Here is a 26,392-nt window from a genome sequence, read left to right as displayed (position 1 = left end):
CTGAGAAAATATGGCTTATTTAGGCACATAAAAATATAGAATATTTAAAATTGAATATATCAGATTTCATTGCTGTTACTGTTTATGGCAACCGCAGTCACACAGCGCCCCCTACCGACATGACATTTTTTTTCCTTCAGCTGCCACCCTGTTGCTAAAGCTTGCCTGTTCATCTTCAGATGAGATGCTTTAAAAACCATCTACTCTTTCCCTAATTCCTATAAGTTTTGTCAAAAACATCAGTGACTATTGCTTCACTTTCTAAAGCAGCAATAGTAACAGTGGAGACAAAAAGCTGACCAACATTTAAAAGGAAACACTTTGCTCATCAGTAGATTTTTGATACTTATTTGTGTTGTTGCATGTGGATTTTGAAAAGTGGGCTTTGAACCTATTCCTGGGAATCTGGAATGTCATACACATGTAACGTGTGCATGTCCAGGAATGATTTGAAAAGGCCCAAAGGTCTCACCTCTGACTGACCTTGAGACTGTAGCAATAGGAAGTGAAGGCTAACGAAAAATTTTAACTGTGTGCCTGAGTGCTGAAGCTGTGTCTCAATAGCCACCCAGGTTCCCTTAGCAAAGACTGTGGGATTTATACCTTAAAAAAACTGAGAAATCAATAAGAAAATGACAGACAGCACTAATTTTTAAAGGGGCAAAAAACTTGAAAGGGCATTGCATAAAAAAGGACATCAAAATGGCACATCAGCTTTTCAAAACCCTCAAGTTTGTCATCAGAGGAATGGAAATCAAAGCTAAAAGGAGTGACTGCACACCTACTACAACATCAATTTTTTTTTATAAAAAGAAATGAACAAAAACAAAAACTGAGAATACTAAATGCCAGTGAGAATTTACATCAGTTGGAAAAGAAAACTTCTGGAGGGAGTGTAAATTGATGACTACTTCCTTGGTTTGGCAGTCTCTACTAAAATTGAACATATAGATGCCTCATCCAGAAAGTCCACTTATCTGCTAACAAAAATAAATGTGATATGCGTCCAAAGAAAGGTGCAAAAACTTCATAGCAGTTTTATTCATCACAGCCCCGAACTGGAAACAACGGAGATGTCTATCCACTGTAAAACAGATAAATCGTGGTGCGGCTGCACCATGGAGCTCTGAACTCATCACACCTGCGACAGCACAAATAAGTATCGAAAATCTGATGAGGGGAGAAGCTAGACATAAAAGACTACAAACGGTACGATTCTATCTTTTGGAAACTTTTTGAAAGCTTGGAATGACAAGGGAAACCAGCCTAACACAAATTGTTGCATATCCTGAAAGCACTTCTTTATGGCACATTTCCATGTGGTTAGTCCACTTATTCATCAGGTTTATTTCTTAATAAAACTAAGTGCTCTTTTTTCTTCAATGTTCACATCTCATTGCAAGTTTCACTTTCTCTCGGACTCACTTCCAGGCTGCAATAGAACCTCGTGCATGCTCTGTTGGATAATTTTTTGTTTCACATATTAAATGTTAGTAAATGGGTGTCTAACTCACTAAAATCTCAGCTTCCAGTTCTAGGAGAAGCCCGTGAGTTTAGCCATTGAGTTCACATGCACTGGTGTCAAATAATGTTTCAAATTTCTGCTCAGCTCCTATCCTTCTGTGTGATGTTAGGTAAGTTACTTTGCTTTCTCGTCAATAAATAGGGATAATAAAATCACCTAGCTTTTATATTTGTTGCAATGCTATGAGGTTTAAATGAGCTAATGTCTGAAACACAAAATCATCTAAATAAATGTTAGCTTTTAGCTGATACAATTACCAGAATATATTTACAGATTTAATGTAAATGGAGGTTACTGTATTTATGTAAATATCTTTACCATAAACTTGTTAAAATTTTAAAAACTTTATATAACATTTCATGAAAATTAATCTACTAATAGAAATACACCCAATGTTTCCCTGAGCAGAAAATATTTGGAGATATCTGTCTATCTATCTGCAAATAGATACGTACCTTCAACATACATATAAATCCAGGAATAGGATCAGAAATTGGAAAGATATTGTATTTTTTAATAACAGTATGTCATCTGACAGAAAGTGCCACTCAAATTCAGAGGAAATGTGATACCAATCTAATTATATTCAGTCAAACTATATTTCAAGTTCACATGTGTAAAAAAAAAACACATTCAGACAAATTACTGAAAACTGTAATTTCTCTCTCTCTGATACGTATGTTGTCTTTGTTGACAAAACTGTCTTGACCTTATTTTGATCAAATTTCTGTGCTGATAACTAAATGAATGTCTCAGGTATTTTTGACATTACTTACTTGTTGAAACTACTGGTCGTCCCTCCACTTTTGCTTAAAACTCAATCTCTCTGTGTGTACTTGAAATTGATGATTCAATGGTTTCTTTTAAGGTAAAATTTTGCTCTTTATTTTAGAACGTATTTCTTCTTTTTGTGACTGTCTGACATTCCTGATTTGCGCAACTTCCTTTTCTTAGTTACTCCCCGAAATGTGGTTAATTACTTAACACACTATATTATCTGTTCTGTGTCTTTGACATTTACCATTATTGACATTCATCTTTTATTGTGCTGTTGTATCCTATTTTCCTTCATTGAACTTTAATAACTGGTAGAAAAAAGGGACTTTTCCAAATTCTTAAAAATGCATACAAGTTATTATTAAATAACCATTCTTCCTTAAGCATTATTATTTTTAGTCTCTTTTTCTAAACACAAAAATGCCTATTTTAGAACACCAGATTAATGGAAGGGGAAAAATAAAATAAAGCACCATAAAAGGGTAAGGAAGAAGTTAGAGAAATAGTAGGGTAAATGTCAAAGGAAGCCAGTGGTGTGTAAGAGGAAAATAGCAATATTTATATAGTTTATTACATGTTATAGTGTTCTATATCATACAATAGTACTTTCATATTATTATATCTGTTGTAGATTACAACTTCGGCATTAAAGAGATAAATTTGTCCAGAGTTGTTTAGCTACTACATTTTGAAGTCAAGACTCAGGCCCAGGCTTTTAAAATCCCAAATCCAGCATGCTTGCAATGGACTGTGTTGGAAACTTGTAACCAAATAATATAGAAAAAATGAAACAAAACAATTTACCCATGTAATATACACTTTTAAAAAACACTTGTTTATAGAATGTAATATGAAAGAAAATGTGTTTAAAATGTATAGCACCGTCAGCCACAATGGATTAACAAGAATCAGACTTATAATCAATTAGAAAATTTAGCAAATACATGCAAAAATGCTCTCAGACATTATACAATGGAGAGGTCGAGACTGTGTTCCTTCAGAAAAGGGAAACAAAAAAGATGAACACTAACATGACCCCAGATTTCACTGGGGGTAATTTTCCATAACATGGAAGCAGGAAGGACCATCCAAAGAGAGCTAGCAGCCTCAATGAAAGAGGAGGCAAAGATAAGGGCTTTGGGAGCCTGAGGCAGCTGTAAGTTGTTGGGAGAGTTCCCCCCCTCCCCCCCATCCCCCCCTCCCCCCATCCCCCCACCCCCCCCCCCAAAAAAATCCTTCCTGATTCTGCTGAATACTACTATGCTTATACATAGAATGAAAATGCACAAAGCTGGATACATAACAATGAATTAGTTATCTGCAGACCAATTCTCAGAGCTCAGACAGGATGGGGAGACATTCATGCTCGTAACAGCCAAAATGGAGAGTCATCAGTGATCATCAGGGCTATTCGGTATAGAAGCATCAGACTTTAGTAATAGGAATAAACTATCCCTGAAGGGAAGGCTACATTAGCCAGTACCTAGCAAAAATTAAAACCAGGTTTCAAAATTGTTAAACTTATCTGCAGGTAATTCAACTGCCTGATATTCTTCAAATGAAGACAACAAAACTAACATTCTTTAAATGCAGAGCACAAAATCAGGCAACTCTAAACATAAAATCACAATATCCAGCATCTAATCAGAGATTACCTAACATGCCAAAAAGCAGGAAATGTGAACAATGCGAAGTAACTGTGTAAATGAAAACAGTCCCTGAAATGATAGAAATGATGCAGCTAGCATACAAAGATGTTAAATGTTTGGGCCATATGAGCACATTCTCCTTTTCATACTAACTATAAAAACCTTCCCTTCCAAAAACGTAACTACAGAAACCATAACTGAAAATGTATACATCATAAAGCATGCAGTCCCCCTCCCCTGATTAAGGGAAACATAGTTCCACACAGTTGTTGTATTTCTCTTCACCTCCAGGATCTCAGAAGTGTGTACATGTCTCTAAGTCAGATTTATGGCCCATCAATGTATGTTTAGATGAAAACTTAAGCACCTCTAACCCAGAGAAGAAATGAAATAAGATAACCTTGGCAAAAACTCTTATCTAAAAGAACTATGTAAACAAACTTTAGTGGTTTCCAATCTAGAGACTAAGTCTCTGTTATATGTAACAAGAACTCCTTGCCCCAATGTTGGAAAGCAAATCTTTAATAATAATTCAACCTGGTTTCTATTCAATATTGTGCAGGGGGTTCTTGCCAGGGCAATGATGCAAAAAAAAAAAAAAAAGAAAAGAAAAGAAAAGAAAAGATATATACCCAGCTAAAAGTAAAAAGATCTCTATTTGCAGTTGAGATGATCTTGTATAAAGAAAATCCTATGGAATCCACAAAAACACAACAATGGTTAGAGTTGATAAGTTCAGCAAAATTACAGAATGCTAAATCAATATACAAAAATCAATTCTATTTCTGTACACTAACAATGAATGATCCAGAAATTAAATTTTAATTTTTTTTATTTACAATAGCATCAGAAGAATAAATTTAATAGAAGTTCAAGAGTTTTACCCTGGACAATGCAAAACATCATTGAAATAGATTAAAGAAGATCTAAATAAAGGAAAGACTCTGTGTAGGTGTATTGGAAAACATAATATTATTAAGATTGCAATAACCCCCCAAATTGATCTGCAGATACAATGTAATCCCTATCAAAACCTTGTCTTTTTGCAGAAATTAACATGCTTATCCTAATTTTATAAGATAGCATCAAAGGACACTATTAAGAAAACGAAAATAAAAAATTGAAGAAATTAAAGAAAATATATGCAAATCATTCATCTGAATCGAATACACAAAGAACTCTTACAATTTGAAAACAAAAAGACAAATAACCGCATTAAAAAGTGGACAAAAATTTGAAAAGACATTTCTTTCAAGAAGATATATATACAAAGGGCCAATAAGTACCTGAAAAGGTGCTCCAAAGGATTAGGGGAATGTAAATCAAAACCACTTCACACCCAGTAGGACAGCTATAGTTGAAAAGGTGAAAAATAACAAGTGTTGATGAGGAAGTGAAGGAAATGAAATACTCATACATTGATGATGACAGTGTATAATGGTGCAGCCTCAGCAGAAAACTATTTGGCAATTTTTCAAAAGTTTAAACATAGAGTTCACAAATGACCCAACAATTCCACTTCTAAGTATATATCTAAAAGAACTGAAGACTTGTTCACACAAAAACTCATAGCAGCATTATTAATGAAAGCCAAAAGTGGAAATAAATCAAATGTCTATCAACTGATGAATGTATAAACAAAATGTGGTATATCCATACAAAGGAATAGTATTCTGCTATAAAAAAGAATGAAGTACTGATACATATTACAATCTGGATGAACCTTGAAAACATTAAATGAAACAGCCAGACACAAAAGGCTACATATTGTATGACTCCATTTATATGAAATATCCAGAATACACACATCATGTGAATTATATCAGTATGAACATGTTACATAAATATAATGCAACTGACTGTACTATTATTTTTCCTCTCAGAAGAACTTTTTTCACTGTTTTAAATCACCATTGGTAAATATTTCCTGTCTGGGATTAGTAGCCACATCTCTTACGTGGCTTCTGTTTCTTCTTTTCTTTCAAGGATGCTAACTTAGATTGCAGCATCTCCATTAGTTTAGGGATATAGTGAACTCCTCCAGAAGTAAGCAACACACCAAAACATCTTGATCTTTTCTTTAAAAGTCCCTAAGTAAACATTAAGTAAACAGATCCTTAAGGCCCATCTAAGTTAACATATAGTCAGTTACTTCCAAAAATATTGCTGTGCCACAACAGAGCACAAATTGGTGGTTGAAATAAGAAAATACTGACTATCCTGTACTCCTACTAAATGTAGAATCTCCAGATTTAGGACCTGTAACATGCAACATCATACTTCTCAAATTAATTAATGTGCTGTAATAACCAATGAAAATTCTCAAACATCTATCTACTTTTCCTCCAGTGTAAGGTAAGTGTTATTTCTATACACACTGCCTCTGTTGTTTTATTTCTGTAGATTGAATTTCCAAGACACACTCTCTAGGTCATGGAGACACCTGGGCACCCATGGACCAAAACCAATCCATAGATGCATTTCCTTCAGTTCACATTGAGTTGTGGATCCTGTTTTGAAAAAGAAATCAAAGCCAGCTTTTGAGTCATGTTTTTCCCTCAGATCTGGCCTCTACTACTAAGGAGTTCCCCTGGTGTGGGAAAAATGATGGACCTTGTCATTGTTGTTGGTTTGGCATATAGGAAACGTGGTCTCTTATTCACCAGCGCTGCTATTTCTGCTCCTGTTACAGCTGCCTGAGTTTTTCTTCTCCTTATTGCTGAACCTGTACATCACTCTAAACTCATGTGTGGTAGCTTGACAGTTTTCATCTCTGGCTATATATAGAATCACATATAGGAGAGATTTTAAAAATTCTGATGCAGACAAATGAAAACTTTTTTTTAAGTCTCATGTGAAGTCCAGATATCTGTATTTAAAAAAAAAAAACACACAACTCTCCAGGAAATTTCAATGTGCAGTCAAGGTTGAGAACCACTAGCCTAGAATATTTGACAGTGTTGTAGATTACTGAAAAAGGCAAAAGACATGTCATTTCTATATAAAATTAAATCTTTTCATGCATGCATACAAGCATATGCTTTTTAAAAAACATATATCATATATTGTTGACCCTAAAAATGCATACACATACATACACACGAATACAAATATAACATAGGACACATAATTCTTTTCCTGTCTCTGTATTCCAAAGTAGATATTTATCTGCAAAATAAAATTTTCTCTCCCCTCAGAAGTATTCAGAGAAAACACTTTCTGCTTTCCACTCTTGCCAGCAAGCACAGGAGGAATTACTTTTCTGATTGGTAAACTTTCAATCATTCACTAAGTTCTTCCTGATTCCAGATGGCACTATCTTCTCTGAGCATGTTCTTTGTCACAAGTTCATCTAAGTTGAAGAAGACTCCTTCAACTCAAATGAATGACATTATATGCCACCCTCCATCACTCACCCACACGTAACTTCGAAAAGTGAAAGAAGCGGGAATCAAAGGAAAGATATTAAGCCCGAGTTTCTCCAAAGGAAGGGAGCCAACAAAAGAAAGAGGTGACACAGTGGAAAGAGCAGTAAAGTCTGGGTTACTTTTGATTGTTTGATTGTTTCGAGTTTGACATACCGAAAAGCAGTTGGAAATGAGGACTTGTACTCCAGGAAATAGGCTAGGATTGAGAATTCGATTTGGAATCCATGCACAGAAAAGTGATTGACAAAATTATTATTAATGTTAGGGCAGTGATAAAGTTTATTTCAAGTACGTATTACTCCATTATTTAGAAGTAGTATCTACCAATAATGATAACACCACATATTTAAATCACTAATGCTTAAACTTGACATTCAAAAAAGTTATACCCAGGAAAGTTGTGTCACCAAATTTGAAAATATCACTATGGACACATAATACCTAAAATACAGCAGCTTAACTAAATATCTGTTACCCTTTCACATCTTTGCTGATGAGCATTTGATGAGTTTAGACTATTTAACTAAACAGCTTTATTTTGTTTCCAGACGTGTTTTATTTGGATTACTTAATAACATGCATTCCAAGGCATTGCTACTTTTAACATTCCATTATGTAATTCATCCACAAGTTGACTTTATATAAATGGTCTTTCTGGCCGAGCAAGCCCTACCTATAGGGATTATGACACTCAATTAAAAGCCATATCTCATCGAATTTATAGATTACTACATAATGCATACCCTTTGTTACTTGGGGGCAGAGAGAGGAGACAGGGATCATTAATATTAAATTTGTAAATTCCAAGGATTTATTATATCACTTATAATAGGTTCTCCACATGCTAGTATTTGTTTTAGTTGTATATGGCTAGATCATCAATACTACCTTTCATATGATTGGAAGTCTACTTCTTAGTCAAAGGTAATTGCTCTCATTATGGAATGTTACACTCCAGTAATAAAATTCAGTGTAGCATTAACTGATTGGGTAATCCAACACATAATTACTAAGTGTCTATTATGTTTCAGGCATAGATTGAATGATGGAAATAGCAAGAATAATAAAACATGATTCTTACCCTCAAAATCTAGAAAGCATTATTGTATTATGGCCTGGGCTTTGGATTCAGTTTGTGATGAGTTCAAATCCCCACTCTGAAAATGGTTATGCAAACCATCTGCATGTAACTTCTCAAAGTCAGTTTTTCGTATATAAAATGCAGATCAACATATAAAGTGTTATAACAGCCCAGAAAAGAGGGAGTGTCAAAGTGGTGTTAGGAGACAGAGGTTGGTGTTCAAGGCTGACCTTCAAGGTCAGAAGCCTTGTGGGGTTAGTCTTTATACTGAGAGACGCCCTACATGTCAAGAAGCCAAGATATGTTCTCTAGCTATTTGATTAATGTAGGTTAAATTACTTTGACTGGGGTCTTGGAGAGGTGACTACAGTTTAAATAATTCTATGCAGTGCATTTGGGTGGATCTTGAGGAAATCAACCCTACTGGCTATCAGCTAATGTCTCCTGTCATTTTTCATACCTGCCACTTCTGAGCTCTGAGTGTTATGAGGGCTTCATGGGTAGCTGGGCTATCTCCTCAGTTATTTACCTCTGAATATTCTAGGCTTCACTTTCTTTTGCTTTGTTCCATCAATTATCACATCTCCATCTACTCTCCATTTTCCAGGAATTCGCTGAATTTTTTCATCTGTTAGAAGCCGTTCATTTTTTTAATTGTTTTGAACTCATACATTTTTATTCCTTTAATATAATTTTAGTGGAGTTTTAGAAGAAATGGGAGATTAAAATCTATGCTTAATACATTGCATTCAATGGTAAATTTCTGTGAAACTCATTTAAAAATGAGATTCATTTTCTTTTATGACAGAACCTTGAATTATTTTGACATAGAGTTATTTCTATCTCATATAGATTATTTTTCAGTTTGGAAACCCACTGCATAATCTATGCCTCAACTTACTTTGATGTTATTACTATAAAGCATAGAAGAGAAGAAATAGCTTTAAGGGTATTTTTAAAGTATTACCTAGGTAATTACAGTGCATTTCAAGATGCGGAGTCTATCAATTCTTTCTATTACATTCATATTAAAAACCCTCTTTTTTTCTTGTCCTCCCTTCTAAATTGCTATTCCACTTTGGAGAAAATGATAGAAGGTCAAAGAGCTTCTGCCAGAGAATATTTCTTAGCTAAAAGAGGAAGTGGTTTATAGAGGAAAGTGATGCAATATCTTCTGTAGTATTATTAAACGTTAAAATTATTCCAAATGTAGGCAGAAAACTAACTGAAGAGCAAGAAAATACTGCATGGATAGTAGTTTTCTTCTATATCATGCAAGTGTTCAAAAATCTATTGCCTTGATTGATAAGGCTGAACACATTGCTCTTATCTTTTATTCACTGGGGAAACCCACCAAGCTTGGGAGAGGGGAAGGAAATCATCCATCTCAATTTATCTCACTTACAGGAAGTTTGCAAAAATATGAGACTCCTTCAGCAGACTACTACTTGTGACTTTTCTCTCTTTTTAATATATGCAATGGCTGGAGATATAGTCTATGCTGATATCAAACATTCATCTTCAGAACATTCATCTTCACGTCAGAGATCTGGTAAGTTGGATTTAGAACTCTTATTAAAATTCAAGTTTTGCTTTTAATCTCCCTTATTTCTGTCCTGTGTCTGTATTTGTCTTATTGGAAATAGGAGACTGGATTCAAAGCAAAACTTACTGAATGCAAGAATAAGAGTGAATGTTTTTAATGACACCAAGTATTATAAAGTTAATTGTAACTTTAATCTTAATATGTAGAACTTGGCTTTTGGTTTTCATAGACCCTCTATTCCTTATATTTCTTGTGGTGAACATTTATTATACTCCCATGGTGACATCAAAACTCATAACCCCTTTCTGCTCTACAGCTTTACTCATCGCCAATCAAATCTGCCCTTTTAAAATAATATGATCAACTCATTTACACTGAGAAAAATATCCCTGGTAATTATTCACATTGTTATTTAGCCTTTTGGAATTTGCATATTGGTAAGATAAAAATGTTAAGCTAAACTAAAGAGACATATGATGTTACTATTTCATTTCCTGAAGTTTAGAATTAATGACTGTCTGAGTAATAGAATATTTTTGGAACATGAGTAGATAGGCACACAGCTAAAGATAAGATTGTAACCTTAATCACAAACCACCTCAGAAATAATAGATTTTCAAATCCAGTGTATTTATACATGAAGCATTAGGGAAATTTTCATGTTGCATTTATATTCTCTTCTCTAGGGTAAGAATTTTTATATTGTAAAGTTTATTAAAATGTTTGAATAACTTAAAGTCTCCTCATAGTGCTTTGTCCTTGTGGAGTGAATCTGATGTTTTGCTTTTCTATTATTTCCCAAGAATGTATTTTTTCTTCTATATTTATGCGTTTGCAGTTTTCAAGTGGATCTGATGAGTTGCTTTCTCCAGCTGCAAGAGTCTGTTATTTCCTGTGTTTAAATATTCTCTCTCTAACCTGCGCAATAGAGGCTTTTCTGCTTTCTTTTCTCAATAGACTGGGAGCTTTCATTTTATATGAGTTAATGGAACTTCGTTTGAAAAATAACATGCACTAGAACTGTACTCTTATTCCCCCATTCCCCCAAAATCTCATATAATTGGTCCATTTTTCTAGAGGTTATTTTAACTCAGTTCAAGCAACAAAACCAGTATTTTTGATTCTACATTCCAGGATTTAATTTCTTCTGTTTATGGGAAGGACATTACTCTTTTCCTGGTTTAAAGATTTTGGGACAACATCTTTAATTCTGTCCAGTCCAATATTGTAATCTTAAAAATGAAGATATATGAATATATAAAAATTAAATTATCTACCTGCAGTCATGCTTATGACCAGAAGTCAAATATCATATTATTCTTTCACTGCATGTCTCTGTTGTGGATAAACGCAACTTCTGTTCTCATGTGTCATATCAGTGAAGAGGGAAAGAACTATTTGATACATTGGATTGTAATGTCCTACAGAGTCGTACACAATTATCCCTGGCCTTTCTCATCTAAGCTTGGTGAATTTCACTTATTTTGCTCTGGTTGTTGGCTTTCTCTTCCTCTTTAAAATTACCATATTCCTTCCCATTTCAGAGCCTCCTGTGTGTTGAAACCCTCTCCCTAATCTCTTAATCTTTGTATACCCAGCACCTCACACAGTACTAAGTACAAAGCAGGCAATCGATAGATGCTTGGTAGGCGGATGAATAAATGGATGACTAAATAAATGGATCTCATTTATACTAAACACTTTAAATATTGTAGGTTCATCAGTTCTCCAAGATATAAAACAAAGAGGGCTATCACCATGACACTGAGTGAAAACTCAGTAACAAAATATGATTCCACTGAGAATATCCCAGGCTAAGATTCAGAAATTCATGCTTTTATAACCTTTACTTCAGGGGCCTAAAAGAATGACCTAGTACCCCTTATATTAGTCCTTTCATGAACTCTGATGCTTTATTCTCCAGCTTTTTAGGTCTGTAATCCCAGTTCTTCACACTAGAAATGTGTATTGCGATATTATCACATTCTTCTGGTGATGGCCTTGACTGGTATACTTTGCATTGTTTTGCCTAATAAAAGAAAATACATGGACTTCTTTTAGTGTTTTGAGAATTAATAAATTCTCACTAAAGATGTTTTACTTAATAACAATAATAATGTGGACAAAACACTCTATAATAGGATTCCACTAAATAAACACTCAGGTTAATGTCTCGACACTTGGTTTTATAATTGGTTATATTTCAACATCAGTTATAGTAGTACACTCTCAGTATATTGTATGTGTGTGTGTATATATCACATATCTAGTGGAATTGATATACTGTAACTATTTGGGATAAGAGCCTATTGGTTTTAACTATCAACCCAAAGCTAAAAATGCCAGTTTCTTTTTATGATTTATTTATCTTTCGAGTACAAGAGACAGAGTAGATAGTGAACACAGTACTAATTTTGGTAGTCAAGAGACCCAAGGTACAGTCTCAGCTCTGCTATCAAGTAACTGTGTGATTGTGGACTTGAAATCCCCATTTTTAACACGCGAATGTTGGACAAGATTAGCCCTAAAATTACTTTTATTTTAAAACGTATGATTTTATGAAATTACAATTACATGTCACAGGAAATAGGTGTATTGTATAAAGGAGGAGGCATAAAAGAACAGATCAATCCAAATAAGTGAGCGTTGTCAGTAAGCTTATTAGAGACTGGGGAATTTCACAGTCTTATATAAAAACTTAGGGATACAGAGAGTAAATCATAATTAAGATTAATATTGAGGAATACGTATGGTAAATCAACAAGGAAAAAGTTACATCTATCCACAGTTTTCTAGGTCCCCCTTTTCACAAACCAGGGGACCAAATATGCTGTGTGTGTGTGTATGTGTGTGTGTGTGTGTGTGTGTGTGTAAAAGGAAGCTGGATCTACATATTTCAAAGGAAAGTAACTCAAGACCATAACTGACAAAGTTTATTCAGCCTTTCCCTACCTCTTACTACCTAAGGAATTATTTACTGGGCTTATTAGTGAAATCTATCCAATTTTATAGATTCTCACCACCATGGAATTTTCCTGAAAGTTGGATGTGCAATGATTATCATCCTTCTTGTAATAGTAATTGTGCTGAGCATTCTTGGTAAGTAACTATCAATACCATTTATTTATCCCAAAGTATTATTTTAGCACCACCTATTGTAATTGTGTTTGCTGTTCAAGTGGTTCCTATACATTATAACTTCACAAAAAGCATGAAATTTGATACACAATTAAAATTAGAGATTTTCCATAGAACTTCAGCTTGTGATATAATACATATTATGGATTCATTTCATTGATAAAGGAAAGAGATTAGATTTATATTTTATGACCAAAATCATAAAGTGCATTTTATGCACAATGCATTTCCCAATGCAGTTGATCGTGAGTTATACACCATCTTCTCTGAAACTGTGGTCAGTGAAAGCAAATTAAATAACAAAGCATATTTCTGTTTAAGCTTATTCATATTAGTTACTACTGGACATCATCATCAATCTTGTATTCATGGATGGGAAATTTGTCTAAAATCAATCAATTCAATCAAGGATCTTAAAATTATACTCATATACTGTGGATATAGCTAAACATAGCCCAATTTCATGTGACAATTATTTTAATATTTTATTGAATAAATGCTTGGAGAAAAATTCCCAGATGATATATATATTCTAAGGAATTCAGATTTCCAGATTAAACCAAACTCTAGAACAGACAAAGGCCATGTCTACCTATGTTGCCCTTGTGAATGATATTAGTAATTATGAATGTCATTAGTAATTCGAGGTCATTAGGCAGAGTCATAGAATTCTAGAACTGAATGGGGCTCTAGAAATCAGCAAGGTCAAACCTCCATTTGAGGTGAACAATCCAAAGCCCAGAGTGATAAGTGGTTTGACTAGTTTAATGTAACTAGTCAATAGCTGAATTGGGGCTTTAACATTGAGGGGAGGAAGCAAAAATACTTAACATTAAACATCTCTGCTAGGACTTCCCTGGTGGTCCAGTGGTTAAGACTCCACACTTCCACTGCAGAGGGCATGGGTTTGATCCCTGGTCAGGGAACTAAGATCCCCCCATGCCAGGCAGTGGGGCCAAAACAATAAACAAAAAACAAGAAACTATCTCTGCTATGTTTCTTTTTGTTATAAAATAATAGATTTGTTTGTTATCAAAACAGTTTTTTGTTAGTAAAACAGATTTGTTTGTTACTACAATAGATTTTAAAGATTTAATTGCCTAATACACACTATTGTGAGATTATAAATTACCAAAAGTAATTTCAGTTAAGTGGCCATCAGAAAGAGAGCAGTCTTCTTCATGGTAGAAAAATACTCTGGGCTCACCCTACCCTTCTATGTGTAGGATTTACATGCACAATCTCAAAAGGAACAGAATCATGAACTGAAATCAAAACACATAAAACCCTTTCCATGAATCAAATGATACATGATACAGTTAATAAGAACTCACAAAGCACAAACTATCCAAATGAGGCTTATATCCAGAGCTGGTTATTTTGTGTTTATTAAAATAAATATGAAAACTCCAGAAAAAAAACAAGTGAGTATCTTTCTGGTCCCAGATCATATTTTTCCAATTCCCCTAAAGTTAACATTAATAAGATTAACAAGAATGCTTGCAAAGGAACATCCAAATCTTGGAAAAAGTAATGTTGTTTTTCCCTCTAAATTTTTAATCATTTAAATTACTATGGAGTTTCCACATTAATGAACTTCAGAGTCTCTAGAGCCCAATGATTTTCTGCTTTGTATTTAATACAGAAAATATGTTTCTTCTTTTATTAGTTATCCAGTTCAAATCTGCAAGACATACTAAAGTAAATAATGAATCAAAAGAGAAATACTGTACTGGGCAAAATAAATCTGAAACAAGCACTTCAATAGGTAATGTTATTTTATATTGCCTAATTCCTGGGTAAACAAGTATGGACAGTAGTGTGGAGTTTACTTGGGTATATCTGAATAAAGAGGAGATTCCTCTACCCCTAGCGAGGGATGGTTTAGATCATTGTTTTTCAGGGACCTATTACAGTCCTTGACAAAAATATTTAAAGATCCAAGACAAATGAGAAAAATAAGCTTATATAATGAGATGTAAATGAATATAGAGGTATTATATTGGAATAATTGCATTTTCTGTTTTTAACTTCTTTTGGGACATGTGCGGGTGCAGAATGTGATCAAAATATTTTCATTCTTAAAATTCATGATCATGTCAGGTAGCTTTTTGTCAATTCTTAATGTTATTACATGTAAAAAAATGTAAATGGTAATCTTTATCTTGCTTTCTCATCTGAATGTATTTACCTACTTTTTAAAGTCAAGAAGACACTCAGTCATTTGTCCTTTCTGTTTTCTTTTTCTTTCCAGCTGTTTTCTTTATTATTTTTAATCCATTAATTTAATTCTATATTGAAAAACGATATACCTTTCTTTTTTTGAACATCCATATATAATTCTATTAGAAAGACTTACCAGTCCATGTTATAGTGTACATTCAAATTCTAGGAATTCATTAAAACTTTAAAATAGATTTTCATGTCCCCAACCCCCCTTGACCACATTCTAAAAACTTTAATTTTTTTTAACTAGTGAGACTATGAGGGCAAATTCTGTGGGACATTATCCCCAGAACAAAAGCATATTACTGTACTCCTATACCCTTGATACAGGTGGTAATGGTGGTATTTAATAAACCTCTAGCTTTAAATTCTGTCTAACTTGTTTTCTAATCCTTATATTGTTACAGATAATCCTATCTATAACAGGTCCTAGAATCCTAGTTTCAATCCATCAGGAAAGGATACCAACTCTAAATTTGTTTCATCTTAATAAAATAATATTTTATTGATTTGAGTCCTCTCCCTCTTTTTCTTGATGAGTCTGGCTAATGGTTTATCAATTTTGTTTATCTTCTCAAAGAACCAGCTTTTAGTTTTACTGATCTTCACTATTGTTTTCTTTGTTTCTATTTCATTTATTTCCGCTCTGATCTTTATGATTTCTTTCCTTCTACTAACTTTGGGTTTTGTTTGTTCTTCTTTCTCTAGTTCCTTTAGGTGTAAGGTTAGATTGTTTATTTGAGATTTTTCTTGTTTCTTGAGGTAGGCTTGTATTGACCTATGGTCAACTAATCTATGACAAAGGAGGCAAGGATATACAATGGAGAAAAGGCAGTCTCTTCAATAAGTGGTGCTGGGAAAACTGGACAGCTACATGTAAAAGAATGAAATTAGAACACTCCTTAACACCATACACAGAAATAAACTCAGAATGGATTAGAGTCCTAAATGTAAGACCAGACACTATAAAACTCTTAGAGGAAAACATAGGAAGGACACTCTTTGACATAAATCACAGCAAGATCTTTTTTGATCCACCTCTTAGAGTAATGGAAATAAAAATAAAAATAAACAAATGGGACCTAATGAAACTTAAAAGCTTTTGCAAAGCAAACTACAAACAAGACGAAAAGACCCTCAGAATGGGAGAAAATATTTGCAAATGAATCAACAGACAAAGGATTAATCTCCAAAATATATAAACAGCTCATGCAGCTCAATATTAAAAAAACAAACAACCCAATCAAAAAATGGGCAGAAGACCTAAATAGACATTTCTCCAAAGAAGACATACAGATGGCCAAGAAGCACATGAAAAGCTGCTCAACATCACTAATTATTAGAGAAATGCAAATCAAAACTACGAGGTATCACCTCACACCAGTTAGAATGGGCATCATCAGAAAATCTACAAACAACAAATGCTGGAGAGGGTGTGGAGAAAAGGGAACCCTCTTGCACTGCTGGTGGGAAAGTAAATTGATACAGCCACTATGGAGAACAGTATGGAGGTTCCTTAAAAAACTAAAAATAGAATTACCATATGACCCAGCAATCCCACTACAGGGTATATGCCCAGTAGTAAATGGAGAAAGAAAAAAGAAACAAGAAAGAGAGAAAGAAACAATATACACATGTTGCAATTCTGTTAATCTTTATTTTTTCCAAATCCACCTGGAGAAAAGCACTTACTTTTGTCAAAGAAAGCTTAGGCCATAATTTAACACATTTTGAGAAGCTTTAATTAGTATGCACACAGTATTAGGGATACAGTCACAAGTTCCTTTTAATTACTTATCCTTTTTCCTTCCAGTTTCTTTCAACTCTTCTACTGCTAGTAAATCATGCCCCTCTGAAGACTGGAAGCTACATGGGGGGAAATGTTACTGGGTTGCTGAAAGTGAGAAATCTTGGAATGAAAGTAAAAATGACTGTGTCATGAAAAATTCACATCTCATGGTGATCCGAGACATCATTGATATGGTGAGATATAAAATTTGGAGATTATAGCATCCTTCGCAACTGCAATACCTTCTTTGTGTTACAAATTTGAAAATTTCTGTGAAATTAATTTTTTAAACCTCATTGCTATTAACTACACAATTATTGGTTGAATGAATCATTGAACTATATTATTATCTTAGGCTTCTTTTTTTGTTTTGGCTAGGTATAAGAGGAATTCATTTGGTATTATATACCTAAGTTCTTCTCTACAAGGGATCCCCACTGTTTACCAGATTTCATTTTAAATGTATGACATAAAATATCTATCTCATCTCCCATGTTTAATCCATTGCTCACAAGGGTTGTAATCAGATTGCATGGCAGCTGAAATTAAAGATGATGTTGGGGGAAAGGAAATACAGCATAATCCTTCTCATTAGGTTTTGCTCTTTGTTGAAGAAAAATAGTATTTTTCTAGCTCTGGCTTAATTTAGATTGAAATTTTGCTACAAGTAGGTTGGACACTAAACCTTCTAAATAAGGCCAGTATTGATTTCATTTTTATAAATTTATTTATTTATTTTTTATTTTTTGGCTGCGTCGGGTCTTCGCTGCTGCACGCAGGCTTTCTCTAGTTGCGGCGAGCAGGGGCTGCTCTTCCTTGGGACGCACAGGCCTCTCATTGCGGTGGCTTCTCTTGCTGCGGAGCACGGGCTCTACACACATGAGCTTCAGTGGGTGCGGCACGAGGGCTCAGCAGCTGTGGCTCGTGGGCTCTAGAGCGCAGGCCCAGTAACTGTGGCACACGGGCCCAGCCGCCCCACGGCATGTGGGATCCTCCCGGACCAGGACTCGAACCCATGTCTCCCGCACCGGCAGGCGGACTCTCAACCACTGCGCCACCACGACTGGCAAACATCAAATAAAGGTTCAGCATAAGAATTAGTATGTTGGAATCACAAGCTATGTCAAAGGCTCAGTTTCAGAAAACTCAATGACTAGCAGTGCTTTACAATCCTGGTTGAACAACAGCCATCTGGAGTTATTTACAACAGGGCAGCTGTTGAAACTTTTGAGGGGGAAAGAAAAAAATCCTGAGTTTCACAGAAATCCACAACAACAAGAAAAACAAAAAGAGAAGTAAACTATCTTCCGTGTAACCAGTGTAACCCCAAATATCAAACTGTAAAACTCTTTGTCACATGCAGTCCAAATTGGTTCAGTTATGAACCAAATCCAAAAATAGATTAAGAACTAAGAAGAGACTTTTTTCTTCTCTTAGAGGTCAATTTTAAAAAAGGGGAAGCAGGTATCAACTGGAAAACATCTGATAAGAATGCCCTGAGGGAAGGTGGGAGGGATGGAGCGCAAGAGGGAAGAGATATGGGAACATATGTAAATGTATAACTGATTCACTTTGTTATAAAGCAGAAACTAACACACCATTGTAAAGCAATTATACTCCAGTAAAGATGTTAAAAAAAAAAAAAAAAAGAATGCCCTGAAAGGAATAGGCAATAAATCACTGCATGGAGAAAGAGCAGGTGAAAGATTTCATAAAAACCTTATCTATTTCCTGCTCACCATCAAAGGCAAAAATGCTGAAATGCAGGAAAAACATGTCTCCTGGGCAATCAAGAAACCAGATTTTGGAAAAAAGTGGGACTGAGACAACATAGTTTAATGGGAATTTTCCTCCTCCAATTTAGGTTACACCTCTTCACGTTCTTAAGCAAATGAATGGGCCAAACACAATTGTTCCCTTTCAAAGATAAATACAAACACAAAAGGAATCAGCATAGGATTACTGCATAAGTATCTCCATTTGAAACTTCTCCAAAGTCAGGTAAAATATCTATTACAGAAGAATAATTACTCTATGAAACAGAAAATAATTTTCTAGAAAATACTTCTCCAGCTCCCAAATAAGTTAAAGATAAGGTGATCAAAAAAATTATTAGTCCATCTAGAATACACATGCATCTTCACATGGCAAAAAAAAAAAGGAGAGGAGGAGGACGGGAGAGAGTTAGAACAAGAGGAGGTGAGAAAAAGTATTTTAAAAAGCAAGGGAGGGCTTCCCTGGTGACGCAGTGGTTAAGAATTTGCCTGCCAATGCAGGGGACACGGGATCGAGCCCTGGTCTGGGAAGATCCCACATGCCGCGGAGCAACTAGGCCCGTGAGCCACAATTACTGAGCCTGCGCGTCTGGAGCTTGTCCTCCGCAACAAGAGAGGCCACGATAGTGAGAGGCCCGCGCACCGCGATGAAGAGTGGCCCCCGCTTGCCACAACTAGAGAAAGCCCTCGCACAGAAACGAAGACCCAACACAGCCAAAAATAAATAAAGAAGCTTTCATTTAAAAAAAAAAAAAAAAAGCAAGGGAGATTTATGGCTTTCACTCCATGTGCAAAGATCTGGAAGTAATTTTGCTACCTCTTTTACAATGAATAAAAGCTAAGTTGACTTTAAATTGCCAGCTTTTTTTCAAATCCATTGGAGAGTTGACGTTGCAGAGCCGAAATCTAGGGTGCAGCAGGCACCTGTGGGAGAGAGGAAACACATCCTCTCTTACTTGCGATTGAAAAATCAGACACCAGACATGGGAAAGAAGAGTTCAGCCAAAATAATTGAAAAAAATGAGTTAAGGAGGAGTATAGGGTGGCAGGACAGTGTGAAGCTCCTAAGGTCTGCAGAAATCGAGGAATTCTACAGTCTCTTGAAGGCTATTTCTCTACAGACCCCAACGGCTCTCAAAGGAAGATTGGAAAGAACCATAAGAAAGTGTTCATTGTGGTGCAGATCTGGTAAAAGAAAACAGCAGTTAATACCGAAGTAGCAAGAAATTCCACCAAGACCCTTCTCCCTGTCTGCTATCTGCACTATGAACAGAAGCTTAATTTAATGTGTGTGTGGGGAGAGAAGGGCGACAAACACTGCTGTCCTTAGGGAACTGATGAAATGTCATTGTAGGTGACAAAGAGGGTTAGGGGAAAAAATACTCCTGTGGGAGGGGCAAGAATACACACTGGGTCAACAGCTACAGCCAGGGTAGGGACAGCAGAACTGGAAAAGCCACACATTGAAGACACAGAGATTCAGTGCCTACCTAAACCCGAAGCATCATCGGAACAAGAAAGACCACTCCCTTCACCACATTTTACTACCAAGCCAACAACTTTCAAATGAGAAGTCAAGAAGAATACTGCTGGGAAAAGGACAAGAGAGAAATAAGAATGTGCAGAGATCCTTTCTGAGACACAGTAGAAAAATTAGAATAGACCCGCACAGGGAAAAATTAAATGGTCAAGGTTAAGGAGGCGTTGCTCTGTGGGTGGAAGTCGGGGGCTGGGAACCAGCGAAACACCAGATATCATTACAGGATTTTTGAAACCTGTGGGACAGTGAGGGTAACCATAGCAACAACAAATACGAAATCTAGCCCGTCACTTAATGATTGACTGAAACTCCACATTAAAGACCTAGGAGGAGGAACTGTGTGTTCATTTCCAAGCACAAAACTATGTAACTCAGTCTCTACTGTTCTAGACCAGATGTCCAATTTTCAACAATCTATATGAGGTATATAAAAATATAAGGAAAAAACAAGACACTCCCAAGAACAAAAAGGAGTATTGCATAATAATAAAGGGATTGTATGAGTTTGTTAGAGTTAACAAAACAAAGTACCACAGACTTTATGGCTTAAGCAGCAGAAATTTATTTCTCACAGTTCTGAAGGCTAGAAATCCAAGATCAAGGTGTTGGCACGTTTGGTTCCTTACGAGGTCTCTCTCCTTGGCTTGTGGATGGCCACCTTCTTGCTATGTGCTCACATGGTTTTTCCTCTGTATGCATGCATCTGTGTCTCTCTGTGTGTCCAAATTTCTTCTTCTTATAAGGATGCCAGTCAGATTGGATTAACATCTGCCTTAACAGCCACATTTTAGGTTCATCACCTCTCTAAAGGCTGTGTCTCCCAATGCAGTCACATGAAGTATTGGGGGTTAGAGCTTCAATGAATGAATTTTGAAGAGACACAATTTAGCCCATAATATTCTACCCTCTAGCCCTTAAAGCCCATTATAGTGATCCATTATACAGGTGAATGCAACAAGGCAAACACTGATAGAACTGAAAGGGGAAATGGATAAATCCCCAATTATAGTTGGAGATGTCAACACTCTTCTCTGAGTAACTGACAAAACAAGTAGATAATAAATAAATAAATAATTAAACAAACAAATAAATAAATAAATCTGAACAACACTATCAACCAATTACACCTAACTGATTTTACAGAATACTATCCAACAACAGCAGAATACACATTTTTTTCCAAGGAACTTTCATTAAGACAGATCATATTTTGGGATCTAAAAATTTTTAAATACAGATATCACACAGACTATGTCTCAGACCATAACAAAATTAAACTGCAAATTAGAAACACAAAGATGTTTCGAAATATCCCACATATTTGAAAGTTAAACATCACACTTCTAAATAATGTATGGTTCAAAGAGGAAGCATCAGGGCAAATTTTTTTAAAACATATTTTGAGTTGAATGAAAATAACAATATAATGTCAAAATTCATGGGTTTCAATTTAAGCAGTTTAGAGGGAAATTTATAGCATCAAATGCTTATATTTGAAAAGAAGATAATGTAGAATCATTACTCTAAGCTTCTACTTAAAAAAAAAAAAAAAAACCCTACGAAAAGAGCAAACTAACCCAAAGAAAGCAGGAGAATGGAAGACTTACACTACTCAATTTCAAGCCTTACTATAAAGCTAAATTAATAAATACGGTATAGTATTGGCAAAGAAGAGATTTATAGATCAACAAAACTGAATAGAGAGGCCAGAAATAGACCCACACAAATATAGTCAACTGATTTCTTTTGACCATAGTGCAAAGATAATTCAGTGGAGAAACATCATTCTCTCTTTTATATGCCTAATGACTATTTTCCAACAAACAGCTTTGTCATTTAGCATATGAGTTAAGCTGCATGTGACAGAGTTCCAGAATTGCTGTAGCTGAAACAAATGGATGTTTACTTTATTCACAGTATCTAAGACACTTTCAATTATAAGATGTATCATTAGTACCCTTAAAAGAAATAGTGCAATTAAAAAGCAAAAACTAAGCTGCCAATTCAACTACCATAAGCCATAGATTGTTCAATGTTTCCAAAGTCAAAGTGTTAAAATAGGGGAAAGATCTATCTTAGAATATATGTAATAAGTTATGTCACTCACATTGTGGTCTAAACTGCTGTGAGATTTCTGCTCCCATCAGTAGGGTGCTGTGTCTACTTGTTTCTGATTGGTTCACCACTAGAACCAATCACAGTTCACAGTCTAACCATCAGGGGAGAAGAAAATGATGAATAGAAGGATATGAACTTACTCTTTAAATGCTTAATTAGAATTTCAGTATTTGTTCATTCTATCCCATTAGTCAGAAATTAGGTCACATTGTCACACTTAGCCAAAAGGGAGGCTGGGAAATATCACCTTTATTGTGGCTGGCCATATACTTTGGCTCAGGGGTTATGTCACTGTACAAAAAGAGACATTAAAAACCTATGAACAGGGCCTTCCCTGGCAGTCCAGTGGTTAAGACTTCGCCTTCCAATGCAGGGGGTGTGAGTTCGATCCCTGGTCGGGAGCTAAGATCCTACATCCCTTGTGGCCAAAAAACCAAAGCATGAAACAGAAGCAATACTGTAACAAATTCAATAAAGATTTTAAAATGGTCCACACCAAAAAAATCTTAAAAAAAAACAAAAACAAACAAAAAAACCTATGAACAGTATGTGTCCCATCAACTCAGAGATTGCTTTCTTTCTGTAACTTTCCCTGTGTATTCTCTTGCTTCTAGATATTATTTCATACTTGTATTTAGTAGTAATCATTAACATTTATGCAAGGAGCATTTATTATGTGCCAGGCAGAGTTTAATAATATTATTATTTATTAACAAAACCATAATAGCTCTTTGATATAGTACTATTACAATCTGAATTTTAGTGATTGGAAAAATACAGAAGTAAAAAGATTGAATAACTGTGCAAAGATATGTAGTAGTAAATAGTAGTGCTAAGACTCAAATCAGGGAGCTGGACTCCACAGCTTTGGTATCTACTAACATTGTACGTAATTGTTGTTTAACGGTCATCCCATCGAGTTGCAGTAGTTTTTCCCTCCACTGTGCTCTATTTGAAAGCATGAAGCATGTCTAACCTGTTCATTCCCAGCTTCCAGTGCAGTGCCAAGCACATAGAAGGTGCACATGCGATATTTTTCTTGCATCTGTCAGAATCACTTTGTTTCATGTAACATTTCCTATTCTCTTTAGACTTTCCTATGGCAGAACCTACATGCTTCAGCCTCCTTTTGGGTTGGTTTGAGGATCCCTCCTGGAGAGGAATTATGGACCTGGGTGGATGATAGCACTTTTGACCCCCAGCTGTAAGTTTGTTGCATTTTTTGTGGTTTTAATCCCATATTGTATGTGACAAGATAGAGACGTTTGACATTGTTGGCCCTGAACTGATAGAACAGGTATAAATTTCCTGACTCTTACAGTCTGATAAATATTTCTATAAAATGGTTCACACAGAAAGTTGAGAACGAAAAGAAATCTCCCTCCAGCCACTCAGAAGATTTATGTGAGAAACAGGATTTGCCCCACTGCCTGATTTTGTCTTTTTATCTAAAAGGTAAATTAGCAAGTATAAACTCTCTTATGAGTGCACATGTTTAGTTTACAAAACATAACTTTCTGCTTATTTCTTACAGTGATCAATTTTTAAATGATAAAAAAGTCAGAGGTAATATTTTAGCTATCTCTAATGAACTATTAACTTCTCTGGAGAGAGGTTTGGAGAAATAAAGCTAAAAGTGGGAAGAATTGTTTTACCCATCATACTGTTGTGTATTTAAATTGTTTGAATGATTATATTTTCATCAAAAAATTAAAAAATATTTCCTTTTAAGTCTCTTGACATATGCATATATTCATGGATGACGTAAAGGTAACCATTTGCTTTCTTTCTATAGGTTTTCAAAGAAAGAAAATAAGCCACGGACCAGGAGTATGAAATGTGTCCTGGTGTCTTATACTGAGATAGCTGAAGAAAGTTGTGAGAGACTTCATCAGTGGATTTGTCAACTGTAATCCACTCGGCAGAAAATTGGTCTCTATTTGTCTGACTGAGAGACACCACATGAAGCTTGAGCTCAGATCATAAGAAAGTTCAGAGGGTTGCCTGTGTCCTAGAGGGTTGTGTGTGTGTGTGTGTGTGTGTCCATTTATGATTCACGTGGGTATAGTACTATTTCTCAGAAGTGTGGAAAGGGCAATAGAGAAAATAAAATGTTTTAGAAAATGAGTAGATATGATGAATAGATTTTTGCATGAGAATGATCAATGTAGTTATTCAATCATCCGTCTTGTTTTGCCAGTATTTTTGGAACTTCAGTCTTTATCTTTTCTGCATCTTCCCTCTATGATATCCTTAGCTAATCACCTACATTCTCATGATTTCAACTACCACATACAATGCAATGCCTATCAAAGTTATATCTCTAGCCCAGATCATTCCCTGATCACTAGACCTGTATATCGTCCTGCCTGTTTAACACAGCAAATCTACAATCCCAAAGGTACTCCGAATTCAACATATAAAAATAATTCATTAAATTTCATCATAAAAGGAACCATCTTCCAGCACTCCATATCTCAATAAAGGGTATGCCATACAAGACAATTATGCCGTCTATAAACCAGCTGTGGTCTTGTTATTACCCTCTCTCACACATACACCTCTAGGCTGCTATCCCCTTTCCATCTCATATCACCAAGTTTTATTTATTTTTTTATTAAATCTCTCTCAAACTTGTCCTCCTCTCTCCATCACCCCTTTCATGATCTTAATACAAAGGTACTAAAATATTAAATAACTGCAATAACAACATCTTCCTGTTTTACTTTTCTTCCATTTCAATCATTCCCTGCCTTGAATTCTGTGATATTTTAAAAAATATATACTGACAATGCAATCTTCCCTTTAAAAAATACCTCAATATCTTCCTTATAATAATACCAAATTCCATAACATGGCCTAGAAATCCCTATCAGGTTTAACCTTTCCTTACTTATTCTGTCTCTTCCTACACCAAACACCCAAACTCTCAGGACCACAACTCCATTAAACTAATTTTTGGAACTCGTGCTGTATTTCACCACATTGCCTTCACAGAAGTTGTTCTCTAGACCTGAAATTCTCCTTCTTCTCTTCTCCATCAGGTTACCTCCCAAATATTCTCTATATCTCTGCTCAGTTTTTAAGAGCTTTTCCTTGAGCTCCATGATAAGGTCAAATATTCTGACATTATATTCCCCTCCCCAGCACTTACCACATTTTAGGTCTTACCTATACCAGTCTTTTGAGTGAATATTTGATTAATGTCCTCTGCCCTCACTTGACTGTAAATCACATAAAGACCCCATATCTGTTTTTATATTTCTAGTGCCTTTTAAATTACCTACTACATAACAACTACTCAAAAAATATTTATTATATTAAGTTTTCTCTAAGAGATCACAGAAGTAAAATGCTGATACGTGGCTAGGGAGATGGGGTGCAAAAGAAAAAGACTCAGATGATGGAGGTCTAATTGTTAGGTCATTAAAAATCAACTGAAAACCCAAGTATCTGTCTGCTCTGTGACTCATATAGAAAGAGAATCCTATAAATACCGAAGGAGTTTATAAGAAGGGTTAAGTGCTTCAGAGACAAACATTTTTGTGATGTTTATGCTCACCTCTTTACCTTGATTATATCTTTACAAGTTTTCTTGCATATTATCTCATAACACAAACCACCTTATATATGCTGAGTTGGACATTGTATATAAACTGGTGAGCAAAGCATTTACATTGTGGGATGTCAGTACTACATCCCAACAACAAAAAAACATGTTTCATTTTATGGACACAGTAGTGTTCATAAAACAATTATGAAGGTCAACAAAGAACACATGAAAGATTAGCAGAACCCAG

At 35.2% G+C, this 26,392-nt stretch overlaps 1 protein-coding gene across 1 annotated transcript; it reads left to right on the top strand.

Moving 5' to 3' along the window:
• The first annotated feature begins 1,155 nt into the window (after nucleotides 1-1,155).
• On the top strand, nucleotides 1,156-24,719 carry LOC132372990 (killer cell lectin-like receptor subfamily B member 1B allele A). The gene is made up of 7 exons (XM_059935287.1): nucleotides 1,156-1,209; nucleotides 9,868-10,012; nucleotides 13,019-13,105; nucleotides 14,814-14,912; nucleotides 17,184-17,353; nucleotides 23,684-23,796; nucleotides 24,388-24,719. The coding sequence occupies exons 1-7, from the start codon at nucleotides 1,174-1,176 to the stop codon at nucleotides 24,503-24,505; spliced, it is 768 nt and encodes a 255-aa protein (XP_059791270.1). The 5' UTR covers nucleotides 1,156-1,173; the 3' UTR covers nucleotides 24,506-24,719.
• The last annotated feature ends 1,673 nt before the right edge of the window (nucleotides 24,720-26,392 follow it).

This window comes from Balaenoptera ricei, chromosome 10 (assembly GCF_028023285.1).
Source record: "Balaenoptera ricei isolate mBalRic1 chromosome 10, mBalRic1.hap2, whole genome shotgun sequence".
In the NCBI taxonomy this organism is placed as follows: domain Eukaryota; kingdom Metazoa; phylum Chordata; class Mammalia; order Artiodactyla; family Balaenopteridae; genus Balaenoptera; species Balaenoptera ricei.
Note: the sequence above shows the minus strand (reverse complement) of the source record. Positions and strands in the feature narration are given on the sequence as shown.

Excerpts from the sequence above, each read along its gene's own strand:
- LOC132372990 (XM_059935287.1), top strand. The coding sequence starts at position 1,174 with ATGAGGGGAGAAGCTAGACATAAAAGACTACAAACG. Across the intron at positions 14,913-17,183 it reads TGAAACAAGCACTTCAATAG|TTTCTTTCAACTCTTCTACT; the intron begins GTAATGTTATTT and ends TTTTCCTTCCAG. Across the intron at positions 23,797-24,387 it reads AGCACTTTTGACCCCCAGCT|GTTTTCAAAGAAAGAAAATA; the intron begins GTAAGTTTGTTG and ends TTCTTTCTATAG.